This window comes from Trypanosoma cruzi, genomic scaffold (assembly GCF_000209065.1).
Source record: "Trypanosoma cruzi strain CL Brener 1047053517033 genomic scaffold, whole genome shotgun sequence".
NCBI lineage: Eukaryota > Euglenozoa > Kinetoplastea > Trypanosomatida > Trypanosomatidae > Trypanosoma > Trypanosoma cruzi.
The window spans coordinates 143,987-159,177 of record NW_001849505.1 but is presented as its reverse complement, the minus strand read 5'-3'; the positions used below and the strand labels follow the sequence as shown (position 1 = coordinate 159,177).

Sequence of the window (15,191 nt, the reverse complement as noted above, 5' to 3'; positions counted from 1 at the left end):
GGGAGTGGGGAAGAGACGGAAAGAAGAAAAAAAGAAAAAATAATAAAAAAAAAAAAAGGTAAAAATAAATTAATTAATTAATTTATTTTGGAAGAAAGAAGAAAACAAAAAAAAAAAAAAAGTTGGAAAAGCAAAGGGAAGAAGAGGCAACTGAAAAAAAAAAAAAAAAAAAAGAAGGGAAGAGAAGAGAAGTGAGAGGTGTGAGGGACACGAGGGGTGAAACAGCAGCAGCAGCAGCAGGCCGAACAAAGGAAGAAACAAACAAACAAACAAACAAAAAAGAGGAGCCGACTGAACGTCGAAGACAAAAAGAAATATTTAATTTATTTATTTGAGGGAAGTAAGAGGAAGGGGAGAAGGAAAAGAAGAAAGGGATGAGTGTTATCGTAAGAAATTCGACCGCGCTATTGTGCGGTGCCGTCGTCCACATCTTTTTCTTTTTTATTTTTATCCTTTTATTTGGCTCGGGCACAGCTCACGTTCATGCAGAAGTTACGGGTGTCGTGACATGGAAGTCGGATGAAAGCCCTGCTGGTAACACCAACGGCTTGTCAATACCGGTTTTGTCAGCTGATGGAAAAATCACGGGGTTTGCAGAGGTTTTACCGATTCAAGGCGTTTTTTTGCTGCGTGATACCAAGGGGGGAATTGTATCGAAGATTACGGATAACTCCCTACTGGATTGCACGGATCCCACCGGCACCTCATTGATCAATGATGGCCCAGCTGTGATGATATTCTGTGGGGGGAAAAGTTCGTTTTTATACGTGATGTTGAGCGGGGGAATGGGTTCCATGCGTGTGGTGGAAGTCAGTACGGAAAGCACGTTTTATCCTTCTTCGTCATCGTCCCCAACCCCATTGGTACGTATCCGTGGCTCATCGCCGGAGTCACGAAAGGATGCAGTGTTTGCTGTCTCGAAACAGGGTAAGCTGGACTGTATTGGTCAGTATGCATTTGAAGAATCGGTTTCTTTGTGCGACAAAGACCCCATTGTGGACTTTTACTTCCCAAAATGGGTACCCATCACAAGCGATGAGTCGGGCCCTGAAGGATTTATAATCACGGAAAGGAAATCAGCGGAAGGCTTGAAAATCGATAGTTACTACCTACCAGATTTTGGATACTCTGCCGCACCAAATGCATCGGCTACCTTGGAGTTTGTTGGCTCGAACAAAGCGGTACACACGAATGTGAATGATATTTCGCAATCCGAACCTCTTATTGCGTACGTTCAAGGGACCGCAGCAGAGACATTGAAATTGGCCGTGGTTGTTCTTGATGCAAATTCGTTGGTGAGGAAACATTCTGGATCCATCGACGCCGGTATAGCGGTCAGTGAATCTACTCTTGTGACTGGAGCTTACATGGTATCAACTGGGCGTGGTGCCTTATTGATGGTTCAAACAAGTGCATTATTGATAGCTGTGAATTACACGGTCTTATCTGAAGTGAATGCCCCACTATGGACAGCAAAGGCGTCAACGACTGCGGGGGTACTTTTTCTGCCTTTTCGTGCAATGGAAAATAGTTTTAAGGAATACTATCGTCGCATGTTGTCGCCATCTTTTACAGATTACAACCCATATCATATTATTAAGGCAAAGGAGGTTCAGTTTCTTGAGTCGGCTAAAAATGTCACTAAATTGGGTATTTTAGATGGATCTCTCAAGTCAAGCTTTGACGTGCCATGGACTGGAGCTTCTTTCTGCAGTGAGGCGGATCGTTTGGCCGCCATCACAGCCTTTGATGAATCAATGGTATACCTTGGATGTGAGAACAGTGGACGCTACTGTTTGGTTGACCCCATCGCCTCCAAGCCTCATTATTCCATCACATTCCCATCTATGGGCCAAACTGAGGGTGGAACATTTGGATACCTTCTTGATGATCATTCTGTTGTTTTATGTAATGGATCAAGATCCGCGGGTCTTGCGTTGCATCCGTTGTTACTTTACAGTGAATCCGTTTTGATACCACAACGCGATCCTCCAGTTGGTGCGTACAACCGTGGCCGAATGTCGATTGTGACAACTAACGTCACAAATCCTGGAGAGATGCTCTTTTATTTTTACGTACATGACACGGCTGGTGATAGTGGTGGACGCGATCCCCTGCCACCCTCTAATGGTCCCGTGACTCTTATGAAAAACGCCTCATCTGCCAAACCTTTTACGACGTTTTTTGGAGATGGGAATAATTACGTTGCCGTGGCAACAACTCCAGGAATTGTCTCCATCTTTTCGGCTGCGAATGGGGAAGCTGTGATGGATTTGCTGCTCGCCGGCTGTGTTCCAAGTGGAGCGAATCCGGATTCCGGAGTAATAACGTTTATGAAAAGCGTACAACATTTTGGGAATAAAGAGGATTATTATGTTCTGCTTGGCGGGACGGACGCGTGTCTTTTTGAGGTAAATGATAGTTTGGTGGCGCGTGTTACTTCCCTTCAGGGATATCAATCCGGTGTTGTGGTGGGGACGACAAGATACAGCGGTTATAAGTTTGTCCCTGCAACCAGAACATTGCAAGCATTTACAAGCTTTTTTGGCCCTAGTTCCATGCCGGTGTATACGGAAGCAGGTATTGATTCTTACGTTGTGGGGTCAAATGTGTTTGTATACGTCAAAGATGATGAGATCATTTGCCGGAGCGTTCGAAGTGACATAATCGTCTGGAAATATAAATTTTCCGAGAAGTTTCAAGGACCTGTTGTGCATATGACATACTACAACAATACAGTCTTTGTAGTGAGTCAGCGTGAATTCTTCCGCTTTGACGTTCAACATTATGAAGACGAGGATCGTTATTCACGTTTACTTTTTCAAAACGGTTTGACTGAAGAAGATGAAAAGTATTTGGGAGCCGCAGTGAATCAAGGTATTGTTTTCCTTTTTTCTGGTCAGAAAATTTACTGCCATGATGCTGTGAATGGCAAACTTATCTGGAAAGCGGATCCACGGATTCAATATGAAGCCAAAGATGCAAAAGTTGAAGCGGTTATTTACTCTTCGAGCGACACGGGTGAAGTTTCGACTGGTGATATTGGGACCGCATATATTGAGGTACGTATGACCGTGAGCCAGGGAAATAATAAACCTCGGTTTACCCATGTGGATGTGTACGCCCAGGCCTCTGGAGAACTGTTGAAAAGTGTATTGGATGCACCAAATGACCTTACCGGTCCTGTCATTTGGGGTAATAAATATGTTACTTTTTCAACTTTAACCAAAGGTTTGGTGACCTTTCGTGCTCTTAACATTTCCCAAGTGGACATTCCAGAACAGGCGAAACGTCCTGAAGACCCTGTGACGGATGTTTATGTGCCAGGAGAGAAACCGATTGAACCACCACCGCCGCCTTTGCCACGTGGTGATAATTTCATGGCTGCTTCCCCTCCAATGAAGTTATCCGTGGCTGGTCGTGCTGCGTTGATTTCAACTGATCGAAAAAGAGCTGTTGTAGGGAAAGTTGAGCATAAGAATAGAATGTATGAGTACAAGATACGATGTTTCAACGTGGACGATCCACAAGGGAATCCCATACGTGAGTGGGCGTTTCCCCCAGCGCCGGTCCCAGTGGAGGCAAAATTCATGGAGTTTAACAAAGATAACTTTGCCATTTTCTTGCCCAGCAATGTGCAGTTTTACTCTTGGTCAAATTGTAAAGAGGTCGGGAAATCCATTTCTTTAACTGGAATAGTGGAAGGTTTGCCGTCGTATATAAGCCTTGGGTATCAAAATCAGTGGTTATTTCTGAACAGCGACCAAGTGACCTCTCTAGAACCCTCCACTGGGAATGAAAAATGGCGTAGAAATGTTAGGGGATGCATCACTATTCGTCGTGTGGATAATTACATTATCTGCGACGGTGGTTCGAATTTGGTCGTGTTAAATGCAGGTTCGGGTGTCATTTTGTTTGAAGATGCCATTGAAGGTGGTGTTACGACTATGGGATTGGACTTTGCTGGTGTGGTGCGTACCCCACGTGGATATGACGCTGCATTCTACACCACATCAGGGAAAGTGTTCCAATCTTCAATTGCTATCCCATGGTCTGCTGGTAAGGTGATGGGGGCAATTCCTGGAACATTGGATAAAAATGTTGTCGTTTTGTTTGAGAATCTGGCGGCTTCTATAATGTTTGACACTTCCGCTAAGAAGGCATCATTGCTGTGGACCAGTGACCTAAATGGCGAGAGAGCACGACCGGGCGCGGCTGCTTACGCCGGAGCTAGGGGGGTCAATATTGTCATTGGAACGGACAATGGTATAATAATGCTGAACTCATCATCCGGAAAGGGATTTGTGAATATTTCATTGCCGAAACGTTACGAGGAAGATACTGATGAGGTACAGGTACTTAAAATGGTGGCAGTGAAAGAAAACACTCTTTATGGCATCTCATGGAACGGGTATGCGGTTTTGGTTCGAGTGGCTCCGGGTATGGGGGAAGCATTATTCGCCTTTGGGTTAGGTCGTGTGCGTGCCTCACAGCTTTCGTTCGACGATAACTTTTTGGTGATCAGTGGAGGAGGCTCGGCGGGTACGGTACCAATTGACGCGACATACTGGGGAGCTCCACTATCGTGTGTGGGAATGTCTTTTTCAGCCTCAACTAACTTTATGGCGGGCTGGGATCAGACGAATGATACGGCTGTTAATTTGGTTGTCGTCACGGCAGGAAGAACGTGGTCCTCCAGTCACATTCCCCATGAGCGTGCCATCTTGTCCTCCATGAGTGCAGCGAATGCCGTTGTCTTCTTTGGAAAGAGGACAATTAGTACTATAGGTGGTTTGGAAGGAATCGGTATGGAGTTTACTATTCCCAGAGAATGTGAAGAGACGAAACTGAAGGAAGTTTCAGTCGGTGGTTCCACGACTGGTGCCTCCCTGGTTTGGTACACTGGCGAAGTCCGAGATTGCATCTTTGTTCTCGGTGCGGGAGGCGCACCACCCAGCTTCCTGGCGGGTCTCAGCGGGAAGTACGCTGCCGTCGTAAATGTTCGTTACGGCACAAGCTTTGGATTGTTTACATCAACCCATCTCTCTTTGTTGGGATACGATGGAACCAGGATTGATAGCATTGATGTGAACAATCCAATTTACGTGTCGTCGTTGTCATCCCCTGATACCGGGGACGGTATCTTTTTGGTGGTCTCAGCGGATAATCAACTCATTTGCCTTCAGGTAAATGGTTTGTTTCACGTTTGGAATTACACCCTTCCATCCCCATCCAGAGCCCCAGCAACGTACTACAATGAGGGCGTTTTTATTTCCACCGAGGCTGGACCTTACTTTTTTACCCTCGCGGAAATCTCCTACCCGTGTCATGATCGTGCCATTTTTCGTGTTCCACGTGTTCCCACGGAGGGTCGATCCAATATTCACACAAAGGTGGTAGTGAATGAGGAATACGCCATTGGATTTGTCACGACGTTTGAGACGTTCTATGCCTTTGACGCCTTGACAGGTGAGGTGCTCTGGCAACGGCCCGATCTCTTTGCGGTGTCTCACGCGGCTGTGCTTCGTGAGGGCATGTTGTTGGTTGTGAGCACGAAAAGCAGTGGTGTGGTGTTTCTGAATCCATTTACAGGTGTTTCCTTACTTTACTTTGCCAACACTGTGGAAGAAAGCAGCGAAATCTTTCTTTCTCCGGATGGAACAACTGTTGGGTTCGGTGGGGTCATGGCAACCGCAATCAACGTCAACGACTATGCACGTTACTTTGATGTTGTGAAGGCAAACCGTCCGAAACAGCAAACACCACCGGCGTTCAGGCCTTACAACTACGGTCCCACCGACAACCCGAATGATTGTTCCGAACCAAGCGGCGATGGTGAACCCATCCATGTGCAATTGTCTCCGGAGTGGGTCTCTGGATCGAAGTACGGTCCAATTAGCCCCAAACAAACTACGGTTGCCATGTCGCATGGAGAGAAGAGTGGCTGGGCTGCCTCTTTGGAAAAACAAAAGTTGTACATTGCACGTGCTGTAGATGGTGCCTTTGAAGAGACCGCGCTTTTTCAACTGAAAGAAAGTGGATGTGATTTGTTAAATTTATACTCCCTCAGTGCAAAAAAGGCGTATGTGGGTGTGAGGTGTGGCAAAAAGACACACTTCTACAACGCCTCAGGAGTTGAACAGGGGATTCTGGGGCGTGCGGCTAAGAATGCCATTTGCGCTGTAATAAAAAGCAATGGATATTTTGTGAACACCGATGGATATTTTGACGCCATGAATTTGAATAAAATTAAACCATTACCATCTTCTCCAAGTAAGGCCCGGTGTAAGTCGAAGTTTGACATTGTTCCCGCTAATCGACTGGAACGTCTACTGTTTGTATGCGCTGGCACGGGTATTCGTATTTTGAACCATGCAACACTGGCACAAATTGGCAGTACCATTACTGGTGGAGCTACCCGGCCTGATTTCACAATGTATGAAGCGGATGATAACCTTCGGGTGGGCATTGCGTGCGGTAAAAATGGCACTAATGTTTATATGGTGGCATTTTCGTTGCAAACCGCCGAAACGATTTTGATGCATAACGAGTCGGTTCAGGGCACCCCTCTTTGTGGTATTAGGTACCCTGACTATCCAAGCAGAAATGACCCTCTGTTTGTGTTTGCCTATCCTAATGGATACAGGACATGGGAGGTACAAGGTGGAAAGCCAAAGACGACACAGGAAGCGGCCAACACGTATCCAGCAGCGATCACAAGCCATGGAGTGATTTACTACAATACGGGAAATGATTACTATTTCCGATCCTATGGATTTCCCACGAGCTCACTTATAGTCAGTTCCAAGTCACCTGCAACGGGAAGTATGATGGTAAAAGGACCGGATGGAGTGCAGGTCAGTCCATCGGTCATCATCTATGGAAGTGCCTTCACACTCGCAGTGGACACTTCTACAGTAAATCCCAGAATTTTTTGGTCCGGGAATGGATTAATTACCTTCGCTCCTGAAGCTCGCTTCGTCTCTAAGCTTCCGTTTGTTTACACTACAGTCGGCAATTCGCTTGTGGCATTTATGCTTGCAGGTGATTCGTTTGCCCTTGAAGAAGTCCTTCGGATAAATACGGCCATGATCGACCAGGAACAGAGAGTGTTTTTGTCTCAGAGGGGGACAATTGGTTGCGTGGACAAGGACGGTAAGGTGTTGTGGAATGTTGGGTTTTCGAATTCTGGTACTCCACAGGTTCTATTCGCTCCCATCATCCTGGATAATTTGGACTTTGCCCTTGTCTCTGGTGGCGTACGGGTGGCCGCGATTATCAACAAACGAACTGGTGTCGTTGCGAGGAGCGTTCAGTTTGAGAGGTGCATCATTTCTCCGGATTCTACCGAGGCGGATGTGGTTGTTAATGGGACTATTGTATTTGTTGCGATACGAGGATGGTCATGTGTGCATGTTGTGGATCTCAATCTGAAGAATAAAAGTGGTAAGATCACGGGGCCGGAGGTGAAAGCATTGGAGATTGAAAATACCGCGACTGGTATTCTTGGAGGATATCCCATGGTTGCGATGGTGGAGTTTGCGAACCATCTTGTTTTTGCATTGCAACCAGAAAATGGTGACATGAAACGTCCAACGTTTGTTGTGTACCGTGTGGATGACATGAGTAAATCTTTGTGGACGCAACTTTGGAAGAAAAAACTGCGTGCTGACCTCGGTAAGATCTCCACCTATGGGTACTTCTTGTACACTGCCGCCGATTCGGTACTGAATGTTTATGATTTATTGACGGGACGATATGTTTGGGGGTATATTTTTGAGAAGAGCATTACAGGGCCAGTTTTGGGCGCAGATCGCACGTTATATGTGACAACTTTGGATGGTATCCAGTCGCTACGTTCCACACTGAGTTTGTCCTGGTCCCTACGTCTTATGGGTAACATCACTCTTCCGAAGCGCATGGTAACACCTTCAGATGTCACCATTGGGCCGGTACGTACGCCATATGGGCATATTATCATCTCCAACAGCGTTGGTACGTTGGCCGTTGAGCATGAGCGTGAGGGTTCCGTATCAAAATTGGCTTGGTATACAGAGAAGTCCATTTCTCGCTTTGGTGTGTACGATGTGAACACCAAAGCGAAGGTTGGGTTATTTGACGCGAGCGATGGCACAGGGATTATGGATTTGACTTCTGGTAAGATGCTTTGGTTGGGCGGTGTGTACCCGGCTGACGGCAAAACGAATGGTGTTGCGTCGCCTTCATTCCCATTTTTCGTGTGTTTCTTTGTCCTTTACGTTCCGACGTGTCGACTGGTTCCTGAGAAATATTTAATGCCCAGTCGAAATTTACCACTTTACAAATATGACACCGAGCCAACCGAAAAGACACCGGACGAATGGGATCCCATTTATCCAGGCGGTGGCGGTTCTATACCGTTACATCCATCACCACGCTGCCAATCTATGATGCACGCCTACATCCCTCCATTTACAGAGTGCATTAATAAGGCCCTCAGGCTTATTTATCCTCGCGGTAGAGGAACGACATTGGTATGTCCTGCTTCCTTCTACATAATTGGTATTTGCCAGGACTCATTGAAGGAGCTGGCCGACGCGTGCCCTGACGTTGGTGTGCTTTTGGTAGAGAGCTGGAAAGCACAAACCATGGATAAATTGTCTCCTTTGGGTCTTTGTGAAGCTGAAGAGGCGAGTGCGCGTTGCCAGACGAAAAATGATACGGTCTTAAACGCCACCTGTTCCGTTGTAAGCATGTCTTTTGTACTCAACGACTACGAAAACCCCATGGGCTACGAGCTTGGCTACGAGCTGCCCATCTTTGATTTCCCCTCCATAAGGTCAGCGAAGAGTGTTGGGGCAATCTTGGGTGGTGTGATGGCCATTCTTGTGGTGATTGCCATTGGAGCAGCGGTGGGAGTACACTTCTACCGGAAAAAGAAGAGGGTACGGGACTCACGCTTCTTTGATGACGACGTCAATGCCTCACTGCTCGGTAGTGAGGGGCAGGACCTGCCAATGCAAATTATCAACAACGAAAGTCATAAGTTAATGTCAGGAGAGGGGAGTTTAGCCAACATGGATGCGGTGTCATCACGCGTGCAAGAAAACCCGCCGCCGGAGCTGGAGAACGGCTTTTCTCCGTCGCAGGGAGAAACAAATGGAGCAACGCACTCAGCAGCAGCACCAGCAGCCATAGCCGGACCGAAAAAGATGCCCCCCAAAATGCCAATGAAAATGCCGGGCAAAATGCCACCGGGGAAGGGTCTTGGCCCCAAAATGCCACCGCCGTCTAGACCGGTAAGAAAGCCAGTGAATGAGAATCCAATCCTTGACGATGACCTGTAGTAAAATTAAAAAGGAAAAAAAAAGGGGAAAAATTTTTTTATAAATGGTTGTGCATGCTTTCTGACGGTGGTGGTGATATCGGGTACGCGTTGTTGTTTGTGGTTGGCATAGGCTCCCCTTTTGTTGTCACCACCTTTTGGAGACTATATATATATATATATAATCCGTCGTCAATCTGCTCACCGATAAGCATTCTTAATGTTGAATGTACATGAGGGGAAGGAAATTCTCATCACGGTAGGTCAATCCGATCACGGGCCACAGGTGTATTTAACATACATGCATACGCATACACGTAAATAAATAGTGTTTGTGATGCAGATGCCGCTTTACTGAACTTCACATGTCAATATATATTTCCCCCCCTTCCCTTTGCTTTCTTCTCTTTCTCTTACTCTGTGAATGTAACCGAATTGGCAGTTAATGAGGGAAGCGGGAGGGGGGAGGAGGAGGGTTAATTAACGATGTGTGAAGAACAGTTATTTATTTATTTATTTTGATTTCATTTTTCATTTTTCATTAATTTTATTTTTGTCTTTTTTCTTTTCTTTTCTTTTCTACTTCCTCTCTTTTTCTTTAGTTTGGCTGGTGGTCTTACTTTTTTTACTTGTTTGATTTGTATGCCTCTTTTAAATGTTTGGTACGCCTCGTTTGTCCCTCTCATTGTAATGTTTTAACCCCGTACTTGTGCGCTGAGCAGTACGTAATGTTTTACTCAGAGAGGGAGAGGGAGAGACGGCAGTTTACATGCAGAGAAATTCTGAACTGAATGGCCGGCAAAAACGAAAACCGAAAAGTTTTTTTTTTTAACGAAACAAAGTGACGGAAAAACAAAACAAAACAAAACAAACAAACGGCAATAAATAAATAAATAAATAAATAAACGAGGAGGGTGAGGCAAAATGAAGATGTAAGCACATAACAACTGCCTTAAGGATGAGTGATACATATATATACATATAAGAGGTGTCTTTTATTATCAGTACTATCGTAATTATATATATATTTTAGTTATTGTTTTTGTTTTTTTTTTTTTGTTTGTTTGTACGATTGTATGTTTTTGTGTCTTGGCCATTGAGCACAGGCATTTGTTGTACCATCATAACGTTTATTTTTACCCTGTTGTGTGTAAGTGTATACAAATCCATATCTATCTATCTATCTATCTATCTATCTACAGATATATATATATATATATGTCTTTCCCATTGGTTGTTGTGTGCATTATGTGAGCATTCACGTGTGTGACACGAGGGGGGGGAGGGGGGGAAAAAAAGGGGAGGAGACACCATTGGGCAAATTAGCATCAAATAACGGAAGTGGCATGGATTTAACTGCAGTGTGTGCGTGTGTGTGTGTGTGTTTGTGTGGAAGGGAAGGGGGAAGGGGGAATTCATGCGTGTTGAGTGGGGGGAGCACACGCAGTCATTGAGAGTGTGAGAGAGAAATGAACGATAGGAATAAAGATGGGCCCCTTGTATGCATGGGCGCAATTATTATTTATTTTTGTTAACCGCCTTTCACTCTCTCTCTCTTAACTCATGAAAAAAAGATTGTCCCCTTTTCTTCCCTTGCGCACCAAACAGACACGCAAACAAAAAATAAATAATAAAAAAAAAGGAAAAGCTATTTATCTATTTTATTTTCATATATATATGAAAATCAAAGGTTTTATTCCGATTGATGAACGGAAAAGTAGGGAGAAGGGAAAAAAAAAAAAAAGGGAGGGCACTTGGAAATGCTTTCAAGAAGTGGCGTCTGTCCCAGAGGGAAACTGCAGTTATCAGATGAATTCGCCATTATTATTTTGTTGTTGTTGTTGTTGTACTTTTCATCAGGGTTTTTTTTTTTTTTTTTTATGGGTGCGTTTCTGTTAACTGCGAAGATTGACTCTTTTTTTTTTCTTTTTTGTTTTCCTTTTTATTTGTGTGTTGTTATAATTCATATGAACATGACTTTTAAGAGGCTCAAGTGTAGAGAGAGAGGGGGAGGTGGTGGTGGGTAGGAGCACATTTTATTATTTTGTCGTTTTATCGCCGACGGGAATAGTGCGTGAGGCACATTTCACAACCTGCGTCAACCCCTGCACCCACACAATACAATACACGCACATATTTACATATTGAGGGGAGGGAAGGGTGTCTGTTTAAAAGTGTGTGTGTGTGTGTGTGTGTGTGGTTATTGTACTCGCATCAGGCGCTCAGGGACGAGGGAGAGTTGCGTAGAGGAAGTGAAGGGAATTTGTGAGGGGAGAAGTCTGAAAAACAACACACCAAAAAACAAAAATCAGAAAAAAGAAAGGAACTACAAGAGAAATCACACGTGCAGCTTATTGTTGATGGTGATGCCACTAGGAGGTAACACCGCGGGTGATGCCCGGTATGCGTTCTCACATACAAATTCCCTTTTAGCGCCGGGTTACGGTGCACCAGCAGGACGTGCGGCCCCAACAGAACAAAATGGGATAATGAGGGAGGGAAACACGGGGATGCATGCGGCGACAATGTCAACGACATCGACGCAGCGAGCGCCAATGCCTCGCCAGGGATCGGCGCTAATGACGAATGGTCTTACTGTGCGTTCACAATTCTCGGCGTACCGCGAGGGCCTTTTTGCACAAATGCAAGGGCGTGACGTTTTAGCGGCGGCAGGAGGTTCACCTGCGCGGGGTGAGCGGTTTCATGCTCGCTGGGATTCATCTTTAGAGACCAGAAATAACATCGGTGGAAGTCGTCCTGTTACTCTTGACGCTGGCAGTAGCGATGTTGCCCGACTTCGGGGGTATGTCGTCACCCCAATTTCAATAGGCAGTTTGGCGGAGGCCACACAGTTTGCAATTCCATCTTCTTACGCCACATCACCAGTCGTGGCGCGAGAACCAGTACCAGCAGTAACTACAACAACAACAACAACAACAACAACAACGGGACACATGATGACGTCATCGTCAGAGAATTCTTTTCAGCATCATGTTAAATTTGACTCCCCGTTGTCCTCAGGGTTTGAGCCCACGCGTGACGGTCCCAGTCGGCCACCCGGTCTTCTCGTCCCTCCCTATTCGTTGGATAACGCGCCCCAACCACAAAATGAGGGGAAAATTGGCGTAACAAACAACGAGACGTATTCTTCCTTAATGTCATACGGAAGAAATACGTCGCCGTCATATCATGCAGATCCATGCATGCACGCTCTCTTTCCCTACTGTCGTCAAATGCCGCAAAACGCCATCTACTCTGTGGCGTTTCGAAACGCTGTGAATACTACGACACCCGCTTCAAATGTATTGCATACGGGCTCTTTTTCAGCGGGAAGGGGGCTGCCTGCTCCTTATCATAATACGGGGATGCCACCGCCGCCACTCTCATATCAAGAGCAAACTCAGCAGCAACCGCGACTCTACCCTCGCGAGATTGCTGCTGAAGCATCTGACCAAGCGGGCAACCCACCCATGCGGCGGACGCGGCAACGCCAGGAGTCCAGTTTTTGGGAGTTATTTGAACGACTATCCTACAGGCCGAGCGGTCAGACCCGCCGTGGTGCCACAAACACTGGCACGCAGCGGCGTACCGGCCAGGGTCATGAGGGAGGGAACCATTCTTTTGGCGGTTGGCTGCGTCATTCCCGTCGAGTGGCCGAGTATACACGACCAATCATACCATCTTTTTCCCCTGTTCGTCCCCGCCCAGGAACTCCACCGCCGCCGCAAACGCTGTTGCGGGAGGCGCAAAGCTCGCGAATTGCGCTGCGTTTCTCTTCGAATCATCGACCACCACGCCTTAGCGAGCTGTATCTTTTTGAAGCCGCTTTTGCCCCCGATGTGGACAATATGTCCTACGAAGAGCTTTTGGAACTGGCGGAGCGTATTGGGCGCGTTGAGTGCGGTGTGTCGCGTGAAAGATTACAACAGCTACAGGTGGTTCTGCAACCGATTCACTTTGGCGTAACGTCTTCACGTCAAGAAAAAACGGGAACGGCAAGAGGGTCTGCGCCCTCACCGCATGATGTGCAACGAAGTCTGCAGGCACATGAGGTGGAGTCTTTAACCTGCTGTGTGTGTCTGGACTCGTTTTCTGTTGGCAACGTGGCCACTCAACTGCCATGCTGCCGCCACTTTCTGCACGAGGATTGTTCTTCTCGGTGGTTTGAGAGCCAATTTCGATGTCCAATCTGTACTCGTGACGTACGTGAGACCGAAGACTAACTATTTGCCCATGTATATTAGCCGGAGCCGAAGAGCAGGAAGAATGCTATGATTTTTGGTTTTGTTTTCATAATCCTGTGCGGAGGGGGTTCCTCTCCGTTTCTTCTGGAAATGGTTTATCTTTCAGGCTTAGTTTTCTGTTGCTGAGTGGTGTTGTTGTCGTTGTTTTGTTTGTTTTTTAGTGCAGTTTTTTTCCCCAGTTTCTTTTTTGTGAGTCCATCAGAAGGCATGTGGGTTTTCTTTTAAATTCTTCAATCCTGCGATCCAATTTCTTTACCCGCGCAGCACCCTTTGTTGTTCACGCACTTTTCTTTTTTTTTTTTTTTTTTAATTGCCTGTTCATTCCTTCAGACTCACGTGCTCCTGCAGTTCATATTGCATGTTGGTGTATGTTTATGTATGTACTTACGTGGCTGTGGGTGCTTCTGTGCGTTTATTTCCTTTACACACAAACACACACGGAGAGAGAAAGAGAGAGAGAGAGACAGGGAGGGAGGGAGGCGTTGAGTAGTTGCGGTGGCTGCCGTCATGGCGGTGACGTTGAGTTTTTATGAATGACGTGGGGAAGGTGACGTAAGACGGGGGAAGTTGGGGAAAATTTGGAGAGCTGAGGGCAGTGAAAAGGGAAGAAGAGGCGAAAGGAGAGGGAAGAAGAAGAAGAAAAAAAAAAAAAAAAACAGATGAGAGAAAATGCAACGATAAATAAAGTCCTCAAATCATCGCCAGCACGGAAGGGAAGCAACAAGAAGGGGTGCGTAAGCAGTCGTGAGGCATGCGCAACGAAGATGGAGATGAAGAAAAGAGCAGAGAAGGAAATTATTAATACCCGCGTCAGTCTGTCTGTGGCTGTGGCTGCTGAGTGAGGGTGCAGCACAAAATGGCTGGAGCAGCTGCAAGAAGAAGAAGAAAAAAAAAGTAGTTTTATGCATGTAAATTAACATACGGCGTAATTTGCTCTGTTGTCTTGGATTGAATAAATGTACATACGAAATCTTTTTTTTTTTTTTTTTTTTTTTTAAGCCCCCCACCGCCACCACCACCACCTTCTTCCTGTCTATTATTTTTGTTGTTTTTGGGTTTTTTTTTTTTTTTTGGTTTGTGGTTCAATGGACAATAAGCAAGGAAAATTGCACCCTTTGGATTGATAGGAGTGGCTGTAAAAGGAGGCAGAGCAAAGAGTTAGAGAGAAAAAGTAACAGGCAGATGTGTCAGAGCGTATGTACGCTTAGTTATGGTCATATTTGACACTGCTGGTAATACAATATATATATATATATATATATTGTTCTTGCGTCTGTATGGCAATGTATTTCATGAATCTGAGAGCAAATACTGCAATTGTGATGCTTTGGATTGTTGCCGCGTTTTATATGCCATGCTTGTTTTTTGTGGGGTTGTTTTTTTTTTATCCTTATCTCTCCCTGTCTGTCTTTGTGTGTCTTGTTTTTTTCTTTTTTTTTTTTTTTTTTTTGGGGGGGGGGAGGGGGGAGGGGAGAGGGAGGTTTATTTTGGGATATCAATTATTTTTGTCGTTGATGCGTTTTTGTTTTTCGTTTTTGCCTTTTTTTTTTTTTTTTTTACTTTTCTGTCTTGGACTCTTTTATATATTCCCCCCTCACACACACACACATACACACAGTTGAATGGTTGCTTTTTGTGTGTAT

At 45.6% G+C, this 15,191-nt stretch overlaps 2 protein-coding genes across 2 annotated transcripts, besides 24 other annotated features; both read left to right on the top strand.

Moving 5' to 3' along the window:
* Positions 1 to 15,191: a sequence feature (heterozygous, Esmeraldo-like haplotype).
* Positions 20 to 57: a microsatellite.
* Positions 60 to 89: a sequence feature (AT_rich).
* Positions 91 to 191: a sequence feature (T-rich).
* Positions 245 to 278: a microsatellite.
* Positions 313 to 333: a sequence feature (AT_rich).
* Positions 375 to 9,326, top strand: Tc00.1047053504087.20 (uncharacterized protein; the record flags this gene model as incomplete). The annotated part of the gene is made up of 1 exon (XM_803100.1): positions 375 to 9,326. The coding sequence occupies one exon, from the start codon at positions 375 to 377 to the stop codon at positions 9,324 to 9,326; it is 8,952 nt and encodes a 2,983-aa protein (XP_808193.1).
* Positions 9,850 to 9,904: a sequence feature (A-rich).
* Positions 10,154 to 10,176: a microsatellite.
* Positions 10,185 to 10,210: a microsatellite.
* Positions 10,332 to 10,370: a microsatellite.
* Positions 10,474 to 10,503: a microsatellite.
* Positions 10,666 to 10,696: a microsatellite.
* Positions 10,923 to 10,945: a sequence feature (AT_rich).
* Positions 11,218 to 11,252: a sequence feature (A-rich).
* Positions 11,479 to 11,503: a microsatellite.
* On the top strand, positions 11,665 to 13,527 carry Tc00.1047053504087.10 (hypothetical protein, conserved; the record flags this gene model as incomplete). The annotated part of the gene is made up of 1 exon (XM_803099.1): positions 11,665 to 13,527. The coding sequence occupies one exon, from the start codon at positions 11,665 to 11,667 to the stop codon at positions 13,525 to 13,527; it is 1,863 nt and encodes a 620-aa protein (XP_808192.1).
* Positions 12,219 to 12,251: a microsatellite.
* Positions 13,834 to 13,856: a microsatellite.
* Positions 13,989 to 14,027: a microsatellite.
* Positions 14,153 to 14,218: a sequence feature (CT-rich).
* Positions 14,521 to 14,544: a microsatellite.
* Positions 14,789 to 14,810: a microsatellite.
* Positions 14,971 to 14,998: a microsatellite.
* Positions 14,999 to 15,029: a microsatellite.
* Positions 15,068 to 15,106: a sequence feature (A-rich).